The following is an 18,831-nucleotide window of genomic DNA, read 5'->3' on the forward strand; positions in this document are numbered from 1 at the left end:
GCTGGATGGTACATTACATGACTCATGAACTGAAAAAATAGAAATATATCGAGTAGGTGTAGAAATACTGGAACTTAAAATATATGTATTCCAGGGTTTTTAGAAGGTGCTTGTTGAAAAGTATAACAATATAAACAAATGCAAGGACATTGTTTAATTTGAACATACGCAGGAAGGAACGGTGGTATTAAACAAACTATGAACTTTGCTATAAAGACTGTGTGTAGCCACTGAATAAAGGTGCTATCCTGGCACATTTCCATGTTAATTCTTTGTTTTAAAAACACCTTCCTGCTGTTTTCTCTGGCTATTTGTGCACTGGCAGGTGGTGTTGAATTGCTCTACATAAAGATTAGGCACTGCTGATAAACTTTCAGTTATGAAAAATGAACAAGCTTGCTTTATCCATCTAAAAATATAATTCTAACAGGTACTGGTAGTACTGTTTAAACTGCATGTGTGATGTGATGGCAGGGGAGGGTTTGGTCTTTCTGTAAAATTCAATCGCAGGTTTTCAAACTACTAGTCATAAAGCAGTAATGACCTGTGGGGTTTTTAACCACTCTTTTAAACATTTCCCATGCAATTAGGAAGAATAGAGTCCAAGGAGGAAATTTGCAGCCACAGTTACTATGTAGAGCACATAGCCACTTCAAACTACATTGAATATTTGCTACTTCAGTCTAGGTGGCAATGTTTTTTTCTGACTGGTTTGGACCATTAGTAGAGGCTTCTCTGATGTTGCTGGCCTTGTCCCATGCTGAACATGCCCCGAGTTTGGGAATTTTGATGGAGACATTTGTTCTTTTTTTTTTTTTTTTTTTTGGCCAAACCTATGGGAATAAATTAACATTGAGCAATGAGTACCTACTTTTAGCTGTGGACTTAAATTGTGATTTTCAGTGATAGAGACTTAGCTAGTCTTTTTATCTCCATTTTTTGATTAGCATTTTGTGCTTCAGCAGCATCATCATGTTGAAGTTTAAATTAATTCAAAAGAGATTTTCTAATTTACCTAAAATGTGGAATATTTGAGATAACAAAATGAAGCCCTACAGGTCATGTGTTTTCCAGTAGTAACAAAGTCAGTTCTGCTTACTTAAGCTGGTGTTCTTTTTAATTCCTTTCCTGTGTCTTGCCTAAGTATAAAAATAGAAGCAGGAAGAACAGAGCGTCCCTTCAGCAACTACACATATTTTGACAAAAGTCATTGCTAGAGAAGAGCGAAGACACAATATTGGTCACCCTGCATTAAAATTTCTATCACCTCTTTTTAGGATCTTGGAATGGTTAAAAATATGTGGCTTGACAAAGGTTAATCCCACAAAATTCTTTAGATAAGAAATTATGTGTGGATCACAGAAAGGCAGAGGAAACATTTGTTACCTTCTAGTTTTATCCAGTTTATGAACAACAGATTATAACTCAATGTGTCTGTCAGATTCTGGGAACACCAGCAGGTCTGTTTGTGATCACGTCCAGCAGAAATCCCTGTGCATTAAAGAGACTGAAGGTATTTTTTTAAACTCCAGAAATAAATCTGTACAACTCGTTTGGTTCAAAATCTTTCACATTTATTTGAAAAGAAGTGTACAGATTACAGAACGTATTTTCTAAATCAGAAGATACTTTGCTGCTTTATTCTGCAGCAATATCTCTGTAAAGGCCAGCAGACAGGAATAAAATCTTTTTTCTTTTCAGTGTAAGTTAGTAGCTTGCTTTTTCAGATAATCATAAATCTGATTGTGTCTAACGTTGATTTAGTTTTTAATTTTTGCCTTAAATTTATATTTTTTACTTTACCTCCTTATTATGTTCATTTTTGTGCAGTCTTTTCAAGCTGTCTTTCATAGTGCACCACTTGCTGCATTACAGTTCTGCAACCATCATGAAGTGGAGGTCACAGCATTGGCGGACCGGAGAATCTTCTTGTGCTTGGCATGTGAAATGCATGCATATTTACACTGTAGACATAGCTCCTCTTCTCCTCGTCTTTGAGTAATCTTTTACCCATTCAAAGTCATGACTTTCAGACTCCACAGCAGTGAACTGAGAAAGATGCATATTAGCATTCTGTTAGTGTCCTCCAAGGTCTCCCAAGGTAAGCTGCCAGCTGTCCAGCCTACCAAAGCTCAGTACTATGATAGTGAATAAAGTTGGTTGCGTTATTAGGTATATCAGGTTTTTAGAGGGGAACACCCACAGTCACCTGAGCAAAGGCTGCGGTAACAAAGAGTACACTGAATGCTTTCTTAAGTAACCAAAAGACTTGGTTTGACCCCTTGACTGAAGAAAGTGATGCCGTGAAGGAGACGTTGTGAGGATTTTCCCAGAATGATTATGCTCTTGGGTGTTCGTGTCTCCTCTTTGTGAGAATCCATGTGGTAAATAAGCTAAGCAAATCTTGCATTCCCTTAAAAAGATAATAAAAAATGATTAATTAGCACACTTTCTGGGGAAGAGCAAAGTTAACCGTGATCTCATTTTCAAGCACTGGCATTTTCCATGTATTAAGGCTTCTGTTGTTTAAACATACCCTATTCTTTAATATGTGTACATGTGTAAAGTCAGGATTTAGCAGATAGATCAAGTACCTGGCATTAATCCAAGGTCTAATTCTTAATCTTCTATAGTATGGATATGGTAGATAAATTTTTCAATGGCCAATTTTAAAAACTATTCACTCAAACCCGACATAGCTCATTTCAGCCTCTCTTTAATAGGAAACCTAATAACTTTTTGTGATGTGGTATATAAAGCTCTGGTATTTTGTTTTGTTTTTATTGCCAGATGCATGTGTGTTCTTGTACTTATAGTCAATAAAGCTATCAGCACTATATACAGATGTTGGTTAATAATTTAAATCTTTCTGTCTGGGGTGTCTGATTTAGGCCAGCGCTGTGTTACTTGCATCCTTTGGTCACATACTGACTGTCCAATCCATTGCAGTGCTGCTTTCAAGGTGCTTCTAGAAGTGGGACAGTCCATTTCAGTGTTTCGTTTATACTATTCAGGGGTTATGTGTTAAACAAACCAGGCTGTGCTTTAGGAGCAGTGTGAGCTGTGTACATCTACAGCAAATAAAGAAGGTAATCCTCAAACACCTTTTTCCGTAATGCATTTTTGTCTCTCATATCTGCTTCTTTACCCTATCCACACTCCTGACTTTTGATTTCAGTGATTACATGTAGTTTCCAAGAGAGATGATTATATATTAGGACTTAACTATCAAGGAACAGTAGCTTCAAAGAGGTGCAGTATTACTTGTGCATGGGTCATATGCATGAAAGAATGTGTGAACTGTCCAAACCATCAAATGTAGAGATTGTATAGGAAGGAAGAAATACTGGCTTTAGTCCTGTTGCCTTATATAATTAGTAAATGTGTGTATTTACCCAGAGAACCAGGTTTTGTGGCTTGTCCTGTTACCTAGACTTTTCTCTCTAAAAGTGTCTTAACAGCCCATTTCTGCCTTGAGCAAACCAGTTAGTGATCACGTTGCTCTTTTTTTCCCTGTATTTTTGTAATACTTGCATGAGATAAAACATATCTCTGCCCTAAAGCCACTGCAGCTGTTCTGTGTAGCAGACCGTAGGCTGCATTAGCACTTGTGGCAAAATATGCCACCTCTTGATGCTAGGGATTTATTTTACTTTAGCACACGTTGACGCGCTCAGGATTTTTCCCATGAGAGCAAGCATGCAAATATAAATAACAAATAAGATTTTTCACTAAATATCTTGACACATTTTACTGGATTTAGGTTCACTTTCTACAGTTTGCTTCATGCTTACTTTTCTTCATCTAAGAGCAGTCACAGTGGCAGTATAAAAATAACTTTTAAATTGAATTTTCAAGATCCTCCTCTTCTGCTGTCTCTTAGTGCTTCCCACTTCTCTTCTGATTTTCTATTTCTTTCTAGTCTTCTCCTTGAAAATCAGGATCTCCTTATGCTTTGCGTTACCAGCTGTCAGGCGTGATGCTGTATATGCTGATACTCTGCTGTGTTAGCTTGCTTTGGCACTGTTGGCAGCACTCTGCTGTCATGCTCAATTGAGACAGAAAGGACCGTTTCTTACTGGGAAATTAATTCATGAAAAATGACTTATTTTTGTGCTAGAATTGTTTTGAAAGGAATTAAACATACAAAGAAATGTGTATTACAATAAATTAGCCTTTAATTTTATAAAGGTTCAAGTGTCAGATATCAAAGAACTAAACAGTGAGGCCAGTTAATTTTGTGAAATTATAACCTCAAATTGCTCATGTGATTTGAGCATAAATTTCATCAGCTGAGATTTTTTTGTTTGTTTTGTATTTGTGGGCTTTTTTTTCTGTACATAGCTGGATTTGAGCACAACAGAATACACCCCAGGCATCTGGAGATGATCTGTGGGAGGAGAGTAGTAACCAATTTACTTGCATTCTTGTATGAAAGGAAGAGGCAAGGTCAGGAGGATTGTAATGAAGATGATCTTTCTCCTGACCTGTTCTCTTACTCCACCCTGCAAGAGAGGAGGAAGTAGAACATCCTCTTCTGTGTTGACCTTTTTTACCTCTCCTGTTACGGCCTTCAGTGTCCCTTATGCTTTCTAGAAGAGGATTGCCTCTTGCAGGTAATCCTGCCATTCATGGAGGCCCAGTGTTAGAGTGCTACGAGCTTTGGGCTCATGTAAAATGAAGTATTGTTTTTTTGGCAAATTTCTTTCTCCTTGGTGAACAAAAGCCTTTGTGGCTTTTTTTTTTGATCCACTTGCAAAACTGAACAAGCTAACCAGTCTAGACAGAATATGAGGCTGCTTCTGTCCTTGTAAATTAGATAGTCAGACTGACTTGCAGGCATGTATGATGTTTAATTGTTACCATGGTCCCGGATATTATTTTGGCTCATGCCGGCCAGCACTTTCCTGGACAATGTTTGTACATAAGATATGTGCTGTGAGTACCTAGTTTTGGATGCAGCCCTCACTTTGGGGCAGAGAATTCAGCCATGTAGTTGTGAGCTATGTCATGTTGCTTATCTTACTGGCAGTAAGCTGTCTCTGTTCTTATTGAAAAGACTATTCAAAAAATGACCTCTGTGCCCCCTTGCAGGGGATTTAAGGCTCCAGAAGCTGTTTCTGGCCTTTCCTTGGGACAGACAAATCTTGACTTTACTCCTGGAAACCAGAGCTTTCAGGATTGATATTGCTTCCTTTCATACGCAGTGTTTTATCCTCTGTGCTGCTTATAGGATAGCAATTTCTTGTTGCATCATCCAGTTTTCACCTTTATTAGAAGGAGTGACTGTACAACAGGTTTTGTTGGCAAAATAAAACAAGCAAAAAGACATGTAGAGGAAGTTGCCTTATACCTGTTACACAAATATTTAGACCAGTAAGCTGGTGCTTGCTCTGAGAAATGAAAACGGGATCTATGGAGCCTCATAATAATAATTCTCTTCAGAGGAGTTTATACTGCTTGTATCTGCTAAAATGAGTACTGAAAGTGCTATGACTGACATTGTTACACAGCTAGAACCTAGCATGCTGGACATTGTGAAGCACTTCAAAGCATTTTCCAAATGGACTGTAATAAGTACTAAAAACTGAGGACTGGAAGTTACCTCTCAATTTGTCACAGATATCATCACTTGATAGGAAAATTGGAAAGGTTATTGATACACTGCTTTATTAAACCTGCTAGCTCAAGGTAATGACTTGCTCCAGGTAGAGAATATAGTTGGGTAAAATTTGGTAAGCTTTTTTTTTTTTTTTTTGGTCAAGAGCTTTGAGGTCCCATGCTTTAATTTATGCAGTTTCATATAAAAGACTGAGATACATGCTCATCTGCTTGAGGAGGCTTATCTGCAGGAGAGAAGAATCAAAACTCTGTTTTGTACACTTGACAGCTAGTACGTCACTGAGTATGTATACAAGAACTTCATGGCATTTAAGCAAAGATTTTGAGAGAACAGTTGAGAACTTTTTCTCCAAGCTAGCTGTGTGCATGTGTTTATGTATGTTATTGTGGGGGTATATATATGTAGACATGTGTATGTGTATATACTATAATGTGCACCTGTGTAATCTATATCATACAGTGTATATATAAAATATAGTGTAGTTCAATTGACTTGATTTATTTTTTCAGAAAGTAAAATAAGAAATAAAGTCTTTCTTAATGTTGAAAGGCTCTTATCAGCCTAATTTCAATTTAAATCTAATTACTTGAAAATACATGTTTATATCATTTTCCCCTCTCTATTTTTCTAGTAAAGCTTCCTAAGGCTCAAGATTATCTTGGTAATTTTCTCCATCTTTTTAATCCTTTGACATTTGAAGAAAGGTCTTTTTTCCTGCATTTGGCAAGGAGGGTGTTTGAATATGCAAGGGAATGCTGACTGTCTAGACAGAAAACATTGCCAAATGTACGAAGTCCTTGATAGAACAGACAAGCCTTTTTTTTTTTTTCTCCCAGCTAACATTCAGTTTACAGTAATTTTAGCTGTTACTGGCAGCTTCAAGTATTTAATTTTGGGATTTGAGATACTGGTTTCTTTTTTCCAGATTTGCAGTCTTTACAGATTTGCAGGTTTTCCAGTCTGTAAAGACTGTAAGAGATAAGTGTTCCAGGTAATTGATGAATATGTTGTTCTGTGTACAGCGGTTACATATGTACAACTATGGCTAAGAAATGGGTTTATGTAGCTGGTATACACAAATCAAGGTCTTGTGTCAGCTGTCAGGCTCCCAGGAAAACACAAGTCATCTCAAATTCACACTGACTGTGATATGTTTGCTAGTCAGTACTCCGCAAATGGCAGAAAGTAGAAAGGAAACGAGTGGAAAGGTTCCTTCTGCACACTGCGGTGAAGTTGCTGAGCTCACTGTAAGTTTTGACGATTGTGTTGGTGTCCTGGCTTCAGCAGTGCATTTCATGCTGCAAGTACAAATTCATCATTGCCGTAATAGTCCAAAATCCCTTTCACTAAACCAGCTTCAGTAGTTCAGAGCTTGCTTTCTTAATTTTTCTTAAGCACATTAAATGGTTCTAGACGGGCTGTCAGTATGATCTTTGAATTATTGCCATATTTCTTTCTTTCTTTCTCCATTTTAAAATTTCTTATACAGTAAGACTTTCATACTCTGTTCATAGCAAATTTCTGGGTATTTAGGCTTTTATTTGGAGCTTAACAGCATAGCAAACCACGACAGAAATTCACAAATGGAAGAGATGTGCATTTATTGTCCTTTCTTTTACCACAGCCTGTTGACTCTCAGTGTTGACTAAGCCTATAGTTTCTGTCTCTCACCTGGCAGCTGGTCTGCAGGTAAATTAACCCAGCAAATGTGTATCATTTTTAGACTAGGGTGGGTATGAGGTAGTAATTTGAAACTGGGAAATAATGTCTTGGCCATAGTTCTTGTCTGAAAGAAATTCTTCAGCTTAGGGAAAGGCCTTGTTTTCGTAGGAATCTTTTTCTGTCCTTCATGTCCTGTCATATTACTCAAATTCCCGTATTCAGAACTCTGCTGAAACACTGAGGAATGGCTGATGAAAACCTTGAATGATACTTAGAAAATGTAGCATATGCTGTGCAGTTTCAGTAGATGAAAGCAGTATGCTTGAAGGGTTTAAAACATGCTTTCGTATTAATTTACTATCATTTAAATATAATGTCCTGGGTTCAGCAGTAGCTGTCATGGTTCTCCTTCTTGGTAGCTGGTGCAGTGCAGTGTTTTAACTTTTGGCCTGGGAACAGAGCTGATAACAATGATGTTTTGGTTTGGCCAAGGACTTTGTGAGCCTCATGCTCTGCCAGGGAGGAGGGGAAGCCAGGAGGAAGCAGAGACAGGACACCTGACCCAAACTGACCAAAGAGGTATTCCATACCACAGCATGTCATGCCCAGGATGTAACTGGGAGTTAGCCGGAAGGGCTGGGAGACTGCAGGGTTGGAAGAGGTATGGGTCAGAGCTTGGTCGGGCTGGGGGGGCCGAGTTATCAGTTGGCTGGTGGTGAGATGTTGTATTCTCTTCCCTTGTTATTTCCTTTATCATTATTATCATTGGTGGTAGCAGTAGTGATTTGTGTTATACCTTAGTTACTAAACTGTTCTTATCTCAACCCATGGGAGTTGCATTCTTTTCGATTCTCCTCTCTGTCCCTCTGGGGGCAGGGGGAGGGCAAGAAGGGGGAGAAGTGAGTGAACGAGTTACCTGACTGGGTTTAAACCACGACATAAGAACTAACAATTCAGAATCTGTAAGAGACTGCTTATAGATTCTGAATTGTTAGTTGCAACTACAGTTTATTTGGAGTTTAAAGGGATATGATGCTTTTTCTGTGTGAAGTATTCTACTCTTCTTGTTCACGCTGGTTCTTTCGCTTTTTTGAAACCAGTAGTACACACTACTGTGCTGGCAAATGCATGAATGTTTGTGGTGTTGAACTTCTATTACAGCTGAATGCTGATGTGTACTTGCAGCAAACACAGGAAATGGTGAAGAATGCCTCTTACTTTTTGAGTTGGTCATATTTGAATTATGTTGGCATGATTGAGTGAAGGAGCTTGTATTGCTAACAGTGCTGAATCTGCTCTGTAAATACAGAAGGCTTTTTAGTGTGGGGATTTCAATCCAGTTTTCACCAGCACTTTGTTCACCTAAAACAAAATGTGTAAGTTTTCTTAGGTTTCTGCTGGTAAATCTGTGGTTAATGTGCGTCAGTCAGGAAAAACTCCACAGTTACGCACATTTCTATTTACTAAAAATGTTTTCTTTCATTTAACTTTGTAAGAAATTAAGGTCTTGAAATGCACTTTTTCTTCGTCTTAAGCAAAATATTATCCTAGGTACTATATTTTTTACAGTAATGTACCTGAAACTCTTAAATTTCAGTAATTTAACTTGGTAAATAGTGTACTAACTTCCACGTTAACTTCCATTTCTGCCCAGGCTTCCAAAGGATGAGTTGGCAACAGAACCACTAAAATATGCTGAACAGCTTCCTGTAGCTCAGATAATACACCAGGTATGTCTTTCTATTTTCAGTATTTTTTTTGTTTTTGAGAATGAACAGCATCTGTAATACTTAAGCTGCTTTTGTAGGTCACACAGAATCAATGTCCTCATGCTGTAAGTATGTAAAAAAACCATACTGTTGCTCAGTTGACAACTGCTAGATTGTAAAAGTCTTATTCTGAACATAGCAATGAAAAGATGTTTGGTGTATAACATAGTTAACACTTCAGAGGTTGCTGTTAAAATTGCTGTCTACTGATAGGAAAAAAAATAGATTAATTTCTCTGAGTTTGCATTTTGACCTAAATCATATTCCCATTCCTGAAAAAGCACCAAAGTATAGAGTCATTTTTGTAGAATAATTGTCATGACAAGTTCAGTAGGGAAAACAGTCTCCCCTCCTAATGCAGTTCTGAATTAGCACTATTTTTGACTATAGTAGTGTCATCCTTTCTGCTTTCCACAGGTTTTTTTGGTTTTGTTTTAAAAAAAAACCACAAAAACAAACAAAACAAACCCCAGAGATTGTGATTTTGCCTAGATTGTGCCTTCTAACTGTTTTAAAAACATTATTCTAACTTTATTTAAAAACGTAGACTAGTTAGGGTTGGAAAGGACCTTAAAGATCATTAGGTAAACAAATGAGGGGTGATCTGAGCTGAGATTGAATAGAAGGCTACAGTTTTTATTATAGCTTATCTCTTTTGACTCAATTTATGGCAAGGAGGAGGAAGAAATCTTTTCTATGTGAAAGGTTCTATGTTCTGTTCTTGCCTTTTTCTCAAAGTTCAAGGTGTGATTCTCAATCCATCTTTCTGGTAGGTTAGAAGCCCAGTCTGCATTCACAGGTCTTCTCATTTTTTTGCTATTAGCCACAATGGGCTCTGCCTATTTTGTGAAAACACTCATAGCCAAATAACATACGTAAAATTTGCGATACACTTTAGAACAAGTGTGTTGAGACTTAGCGACTCTCCTCTAGGTGATGCTTTAAAGGAAGCAAAAAGATGTACTCTGTTGCTGTCAGAAAAAAAAAAAAAACCAAAACCCCAAAAAACCAGCAACAGCAAAAAAAAAAAAAAAAAAGTCGGATTACCATTTTCTTAATGGTACTTTGACAGTGTGATATCTTTCAGGTAATCTGGTGTACTCTGACAAATTGACTTGTAAGTTGGGGAAGATAATGAAAGTTCATCATGGGAGGCAAAATGGTGCTGTTCTCACCGCCTTGAGATAAAGAAGACTTCCAACCTGAAAACTGGGACTTGGTGCAATAAGGCAGATAGACCATGTTTGATAAAGCTGTAGTTTCAGATGGAGCTGGTTTTGAATGCTTGAAGATCAGAGACAAATAAAAGTCCACCAAATGTCAAAGTTGCTTACAATATCCTTTAAGTATTAATTATTATTGTAGAGCTTTCTGAATAACTTTGTCATGGATGTTATTAAGCATTTGAGTTGCACACTGCAGGCGGTGCTGGTTCTGCCTTAAAGGAAACATAAGCTTTATTTTAAAACTTTAAAATGTACAAGTCTTTTCTGTGAGATGTAAACACAAGGGATTAAAAAACTTCTGGCTGAAATCTGCACCACTGGGAAGAATCTCTGATGTGTTCAGAACATGGAAGATTGGAAATCAGGGCCAGTTTGTATGTCAGGAACTCCCTGGTGTTGTCAGAGCTTCAAATGACCCAAGAGCCTGCAAATGTCACATTTAAAATTCTGTCTTCATGCCTGACTCTTAGCATAAATGAATTAAACAGCAGAGCAGGCAGCCAGTCAATATGTTCTTAACAGTGAGAGTGAGCAATGAAACAGTTTGAGGGTTGTTTGGAATCAGTAAATAGAAAGTGCACATATTGGCTCACCTAGAGGAAAATCTCAAATAGGAAACAGAATTAACCTTTAAGATGGCCGACCAGACGAAATGTCATAGTAATATTTTTACTACATTAGGTGGGTAATAACCACAGAGGGTTCATTTGGCTACTGTGTGTTACACTGCAATAGAATATTGCACTGTGGAAAGGCAAAAGCCTGTTTTTTGTGTACTCTTACCTGTTTACTATAACAGATTTACTGGCAGTACAGAGCCGTGGTCTGCTCAGAGCTGCAGAACAGACCCAAAAGAACTGCAAACAACCCTGATGTAGAGAAGTAGAATAAAATGTTCATTGTTTAGCTGTCATGTCAAGAAGTCAGACATCATTCCCTGGGTTTGAATGGTGTACATGCCTTTTCAAGCCTTTAGGAACTGTAATCAGCTAAATATACTCTGCACTGGTGTCCTGGTGAATTACTGCAGCATATGTTATAATGTGTTGTTTCTGAGGGACCTGTGACAATTGGGATGTGCAGTGAGTGCAAGGCCCATGTTAAGTTTATAAGAACAAATATTTTTTAATTTAAGAAAAAAGAAAATATGAGTAAAAGCAGTGAATACTATTTGTGGAATTATGGTGCTCCATCCAAATAAATAATCACTGTGTTTAAGTGTGGGCCTTGTTGTTGGTTCTGTATCAGATTAAGATTTCTGTCATGTTAACCCGTGTTTTGTTTACCTATGGGCAGAAATAAGAACAAATATACATTAGAATTTCACAGTGGTAGACAGGCATCCTAAATCAGTATAATGCCAAAGTACATTTTAGTTGTATTTGTTAGCCAATGTGGCTGCTAATTCTATCCAAATTTCACTGTACATGTGTTCTCCTGAACACCAAGTCTACATGTTTTCCTTGGGTGTTTACATGTGATTTCTGACATTCTTTTTGGTACTTCATCTCTGATATTTTAAAAGCTTTTATACTAATGAACAGAAATGCCCTTCTGGTTTTTGTTTCAAAAAACACAACTCCCTCCCAAAAAAAGGAGGGGGGGTGGGGGGGTGGGGTGGGGTGTGTGTGGAGGGACTACTTTAATTCTGCACTTGTCTTTAGCTGAAAGAGATCAGGTGAAAGAACGGGGAAAAGATTGTTTTCATTTATCATAAAGGATATTCATTTCTGGCCTTCCAGTTCAGCAGGGTGTTTTAATAAAAGTACCTAACTTCAGTGGCAGTGCTCGTGCTCTGAATGTCACTATGTGTTAACATATTTTGCCAATCTTGGGGTTTAGGATATTGAAAGGACTTAAACTGTTACAGGTGTCTTACTGATTGAAGAATGTTTTATTGATGAAAGGCACATTTCAGTGGATAAATGCCAGATCTCCTGATGTTGTTATAATTGAAAACAAAATGAAACAGCAAATTGAGATCATGATCAACTTGCATGCTTGAGTCGATTGTAAAATATTAAGCAGATAAAGTGACGTGCTGTTAAAACAGGATGGCATTTCAGGAAACTGACTTCCAGCCTGTGGTAGCAATTGCAGAATTTACCTAAATTTGGCATGGCTTGCAGTTGCACAGTTACTTAAAAATTGAGAGTTCCTAAGTATTTTCTTACGTAGAGGAATACATGGGGGAGTGTTGGATATAATTTCTAATTAAATTAGATTGAGTTTCCTTTTGGAGGTAGGTCTTAAGCTTGTTGGATTTGTAGAGGTTTTTAACCGGTGTGTTCCTGTAGCCTCTCCGTAGAAGCCTCATTGGAAAATGCCTTGTGTAATCTCAGGAGATTATTACTGGGAGATGATGCTAACCTGCTAAATGAATGTGTCTCTCTCTTCCAGAAGCTAGTTGAGCAACTCGTGTGAGCACCATTAGCTTTCCTGAGTTTAGGCTCAGAGACATTAGGGAGCTGCCACATCCACTCCACTTTGAGGGTGTTGAGTGCAGACCACAATAAGGGAAATTAAATAAGAAATTTAAGAAAGCAGGTGGGAGGGGGATCTCCGGAATTACAAATGCCCAGGCTGATGGCCATCAGAGATGACTGTAAAGTTGTAGCTCTGTATTAAGTCTTTCAAGGTCTTTGTTTCTGTAATTTCTGTGCTTCTGTGTCGAGTTTGCCCCACCCCAAGAAAATCCTTTTGCTTTGAAGATCAGTTTTTATTCATTCTCAGGACCTTGTTCTCGCATAGTAGAGGGGTGTTAGTTTATTGCATTTGTTGATATTATTCTGTTTTCATGCTGATTTAATTGAGAGAGGTTTTCTTAAGCAGCATTTGGCAGAAACTGTTGAAACAGTATTAAGAAAATAGAACAAACTGTTTTATAGATTTTCTGAAGTATTTTTGTTTATCTGTATCACGACAATTTTAGTCTCAGACTTAAATATTTTCACAAACATTAAAGTATTTTTATGTGGCTTACAATCTTTGTGAGATGCTCAATATGAAAATCATGTGCTCGTACAGCCTTGAAAGCATAAATTTAAAATTTAGGCATTGCACTGGTGCCTTGCCCATTGCCCCATAGCTGTCCTTTCTCAGCTATATTTTCAGGCAGTCAGGGAACTACTGCAGTCAGTGATGTTATTCAGGACCTTCATATGTAAGCTGGTAGTGCAGACAAACAAAAGGTTGTTTCTCTCTTATTCAGAAATTAAGTAGCATGTTAGCCTAATGAAGCCTCATGAGCAAAGTCTTAACATTCCTGAAATAGAGCATATTTCTGAGTGCAGCATTTTTGTAAAAGATTTAAACAGCAATTTTTTTTTATTTGCTGCTGTTTTTCTCATCAGTTCTTTCCAATCACAGAATACAATGATGTGGAGTTAGCATAAATTACTGATGATTTGTTTTTGCAGACAAGGCGCAGCTGCTTTGTTTTGTTGTTTTTCATCTGGGCATGAGGGAAACCCTGTGGAAGCAGAGGCCTAGTAAAGCAGTCTCTTTTCTTCCATCTTCCTATTAAATGACTGTTGTGGGTGATCACTCTCTACTTTGGATCATTATTTTACTGCTTCTCAAGCACAGGGGAAGTTCTGCGTCTTTATCTCTTTGTTAAATTCAAATATTAGATTAGACTCCAAGACACAATAAAGATACATATCTTGGAATTAGTTTTCTTTCAGATGCTGCCTCCCAAATCTTAAAAATCTAGCAATAATTATGAGGAACTTAATTTCTGTAAGGGTAGACTACCAAAATATTCATACCCGGCAAACTCTTCTTTTGTCTGCACACAACACTGCTTGGCAGAGACAGAAAGGAAGCATAAGTGTTTTTTGTTGCTGACCAAGCATTGCAGGGGAACTGAACGTAGTATTAAATCCTTCCAATTACAGATGAATACAGTGCAATAAAGAAATGCATTGAAAGGTTTCTTCCATGAGGAACCTGAACAGTCAGTTGTAGGGTTCTTGTTTCTAACCATTTCCTACCAGAAATACCACACTGAACATTTTCTGTAAGTCAGCTGTCCAGAAACATTGGAGAATAGTAGCTTTTTCTTGGCAGAAATGTTGCATGCATGGTCCATCCTTTTTTCCCCTGCTTATGCATTAAAATATGTAACTTTGCCTCCTTCCTTGCATTTTTAGAGATTAAACCAAAGTGTATTTTAACAACAATAAAAGAATTTTCTCTTCCTATTATACAGCTTGGTTAAGAACAGTTAGTTAAGCGGTTATCAGATGTGCATGTTTGATGTGCATGCACATTATTAGCTTGTCTGGGCATCAATAGGGTCCAGTCTCTGCTGTCATTTCTTGGAATGTGAATTTATCACTTCCTCGCACAAGTGGCATCCAGCAAGGTGATGGTAACCCCTAGACCATGTTCTTCCTCAAAAACAGTCACCTCTTCACAGAGAGGTAGTAGCAGAAGCAGATGCAACTGATGCAGTGTTTTCAAAATGACCATTTTCAGCTACATTTTTCCTACAGTTTGGACAAAGAAGTATTGCACCGAACTGTTCAGATTTCTGAGGTCGTGTCTCCATTCTCTTTCCCTGACCCATGAAAACCCTTACATTTAAAAATCGGCATTGTATCTTCAGTTGTCTTTGGCACAGAATGGGACATCAGTTTGAGAGGCAGCTCAGAGTAGCTTAACTAGGGCCTGCCCCTCCAGTGGCCACACTCTCCCTGTTAGATTCCTGTGCTCATTAAGCAACAGTGAGCTCAAAACTACTGCTTAAAAAAGCCTGGCTAGGGATGTGAAGACAGCTTTTCCAAAGCCAGATACAATAGATATCAGCCCAAATTGTATGTATATCCCCTGAAAATTTTTGTTTATATTTCTCATGAGCAGGTGAGAGTGAAAATAATTGTTACTCTGTTGAAACTGAAGTAAATTTAAGGCTTTTGTGCTTATCATGGGAGTGCGCAGTTTGCCTTTTAGAACAGTGGTAATGTGAGTTGTTGTATGTGAATGTAGCGTAATCCATTTAATGGGTTATGAGACATCAGTTTCATACCCACCAGCACATAGAATTGTCAGATGTTCTATTAAAAAATACGTGAAAAGGTACCCTGGCTTATTAGTAGCTATAATTGTTAGAGGTGTCATGGTGGATTTGCAGCTTCTTTAAGAGGTAATTCCTGTAAGTGTTTCTTTTTAATAAGCACTATCTAAGATGTAAAATGAAGGAAGAGGTTCAAGAAGGGACTGTCATACATCAGGCTTTATGGAGTGCTGTAGATCTTTGTGGTTTACTCATTTGAACTTCAAATATCTGCATTTGGAGGGTTGTTAGTAACTGTATGACCATGACCTCTAAAAATTATTTATGTATAAAAATGATCTGTGCTTTTTTTCATCTGAACCAGCCATGTGTTTGAAGATCCTGTATGCACAAACTTTTCACTATACATTATTGATCTTTCTTTGTCTTTGTTTTGGCTTTGGACTGGTTGTGCCATGATCCCCTTTTGTTGGGCTTTGCAACCAGCTCACAACTGTGATTTTAAAACTGTGGTTGTTGTTTCTATTATGCTGTAGCTGTGTTTGAGCTTTACAGAAAGAGACATGTTCAAAAATGCTTACAGCTTAAAGTAAACTTCACATAGCATGTTGGCAAAAAGCAAAGGAAGGTTAACAGTGAGAGATTCTGATTTGTAGACTAAGGCCGTAAAGGACCATTATGTTAATCTCTTCTGACTTTCTGCACAAAGTACATAGATATCTTATTTATGTTCTCCCTTCTTTGTGGCTGTATTGAAATTAGGAAGGTTAACTAGAATTAAGGGAGTGAGTAGGGGCTGGTAGATGTTTAATCAAAACATTGTAATTATGGAGGGAATATAAATGAGGAGAACAATTACAGCATGTTAGTAGATGTACATGATTACAGAAAGTATGCTGTTACTGAAGAAGCAATATGTATGTGTCCCATGGGTCTCAGTTGATAATGTCACGTGAATTGCTGCACAGTGCTATAGATAAAAGTATCAATAGCGATCTTGCTTTGTTTTGGGCAGCCGATATTAGAACTTCTGCTGTCATTGCAAAAATAAGGAGGTTATTTTTAAGTGAGTTCTGTGATTTAAGACTCTTTGCTCTCCTTTGTGATCATAATAAGCTTGGCTAATGTCAGATCTTTTTTGCTAAAATTATCTCTCCAGCCACTTCATCCTCAACTTTGTAGTCCTCTATTAAGCATATAATTCACTTTTTTTTATCATTCTTTGCTTCCATGGGACTTTTCTGTGATACCCTACTCTGCATTCATTTGCATTTGTCATTTATAAGCCTGGATTCTTAGATGTTCTGAGTCTTTTTGGATTTATCTGCACTGGGTCCAATTTATTTGCTGTTCCTTCAAATATAGGAAAAGTGAATACTATTTAGGTCACTGTGGTGAGTTGTCTCCAGTGGGGATTACTGAATAGGTTTTTCAGTGCATAATGGTATGCAAATAATATACCTCTGCTTCACATGGGAATAGACTAAATATATGCCCAAGCTTTTTGTGACCTTAATATGTTTGTAGGCATCATAATACACCATGTGCTGCTGTATCCGATGTACAGATACTTCAGCTGTGGTTCAGGGCAAAGAAATGTATGAAATAACTGTGAATTTAGTATGTGATCCACACACAGTGTATGGAAGCGTATACTAGCTATATAGCTGATTTACTGTTGTAACATAAGCAGTGGGTTTTAATAATAGTCACCATCAATAAAACAGAAGATGCTTAATGTCTTGCACTTAAAATACGCTAATTCATTACATTGGTAGAGTGTCTTCATGCACGATGTGAGATGAAACTGGAAAACACACCGTAAAATGATAAATAAGTTACTCCATTACACTGGTTTTATGTTTGTGGTGTTTCACATGTAAAAGCACCTTTTAAAAATTTTGCTGCTTTTTAGTTTATTACAGGTTCCAGAGCAATTCAGAAAACAGATGCTCCATGTAAAAAAAGCTTTGCTTTAGTGAAGCTTTCTGTGCAAGAGAATGCGTTCTTCCTAAAAAACTTCATTTTACTTAAATTAACTTGTATTTCCACTGAGGATGGCTTATATTAAGCACAAAGGGAGGCTTAGCAGTTTAGACTTCGATCAAATAAACTGCGTAACTAAAAAGAGAAGATGCCAAGCCTCGCACTCTTGTACTTGAAAGTATTGTGTTCGCTCTCATGGGTATTTGAGATTAGAGAAATTATAAAGGCTTTGCATAAAAACAGGGAGTTAGAATTAATTTTTGCTTAAGCAGGGAAGTGTCAAAGCCTATTATGGTAATTTTTCAATTTTGTCTTAACTGTTCACACATTTTAAAATGGTTGTACAATTGAGCGGAGGCATAATTGATGTGTTGTGGTTTCTGTTTTTTAGCTTGGGCTGTCATGAAACATAGTTTAGGTGCATTTAGGCTTGGAAGGAATAGGTGTGCTAATTAAGTAGATGAAAATTTTCATATCATAGTGAGAAAATTTGCCTAATGGATTGAAATAGTATTCTAAGAATGGTTCCCCTGTTCTTAATTACAGCCAGGTACCAAATATCAATATTACTCATAGACAATTAAACTACAAAACCTTAGTGAGAAAGCTTAATTCCTAGCAGTAGAATTTTGGGGTTGTGAAGACTATCATGTTCATTATTATTATAGTAAATAGTAGCAGTAAAAGTCTACATTAAAAAAATGTTTCTTAATACCTTTATTTATTGTCTTTTAATGTAAATTAAAAGCTGAAAATATCATAGAATTAATTGTTAGTGCTACAGTTGTTTAAAAAATAACAAATCTTGTCTGTATCATAACAGTCTATAAAGTGGTAGGGTAGTAACATAAAATTTATGCTTGACCTAAAATGAGTTTTAGGACTTCTGTAATTAGAGGAAAACTGATTTAGTAAAGCCTTTCAATGGTAAATTAAAATCACTTGTTCTTTTAGTAAATACAATATTTAACAGAAGAAATAATCTTCTGGAGTCGCTTTCGTTTTGGTGATCAGTTTTGCTGGTCCATAGGAGGAATCTTTGTTGGAACAAGCTTTGCATTTGGGATGACACTTACTGGCAAACTTGAAAGTAAGTGACAGTAAGTGGTCATAGGTTAGTGGTAACATTGGTCACTGTTTATGCAGAGAAAGGGTCTCCTACCTAGCTTTCAGCTAATTTTTCTGCAGAAGCCTGTTTTGGCTATGAACTGCCTTTGGCATCTCCAAATTATGCCCAACTTGTTCAGAATTTTTCTGGCTTTGTCTGCAGTAGAAGCTGGCAAAAAGAGATCTGCTGTATCAGAGGGATGAGGCATGTTGTGCTTTATCGCTTTTGCTGAGACTGCTGAATGGCTTCTGACAAGGTCCGCTTTTCAGTTTCTCTTAACAGGTGTACCTTAAGAGGAGTCTGGTTCCTCCTTAGCTCTTCCTTAGAACTATCCAGATAGAAGTACAGTATGGCTGTGCAGTTTTTGTGAGACACAGCCTGGATAGGCTCAGCATCTGTTCTGGCTGTTAAATTAGTTCTCTATTTTACAGGTTTCT

The 18,831-nt window shown here is 37.4% G+C and overlaps 2 protein-coding genes across 2 annotated transcripts in view; one reads left to right on the forward strand and one right to left on the reverse strand.

Moving 5' to 3' along the window:
* The window catches only part of PIGK (phosphatidylinositol glycan anchor biosynthesis class K), a 68,143-nt gene that overhangs the window by 38,822 nt on the left and 10,490 nt on the right, over nt 1-18,831 (forward strand). The window contains 1 exon segment of the mRNA XM_062617240.1: nt 8,940-9,015. Within this exon segment, the coding sequence (XP_062473224.1) occupies nt 8,940-9,015 (76 nt within the window).
* The window catches only part of EBNA1BP2 (EBNA1 binding protein 2), a 498,012-nt gene that overhangs the window by 33,629 nt on the left and 445,552 nt on the right, over nt 1-18,831 (reverse strand). The gene's annotated exons all lie outside the window — the stretch shown is intronic.

This window comes from Pezoporus occidentalis, unplaced genomic scaffold, assembly GCF_034315485.1.
Source record: "Pezoporus occidentalis ecotype Australia unplaced genomic scaffold, CSIRO_AGI_Poc_V1 ctg194, whole genome shotgun sequence".
Lineage (NCBI taxonomy): Eukaryota > Metazoa > Chordata > Aves > Psittaciformes > Psittacidae > Pezoporus > Pezoporus occidentalis.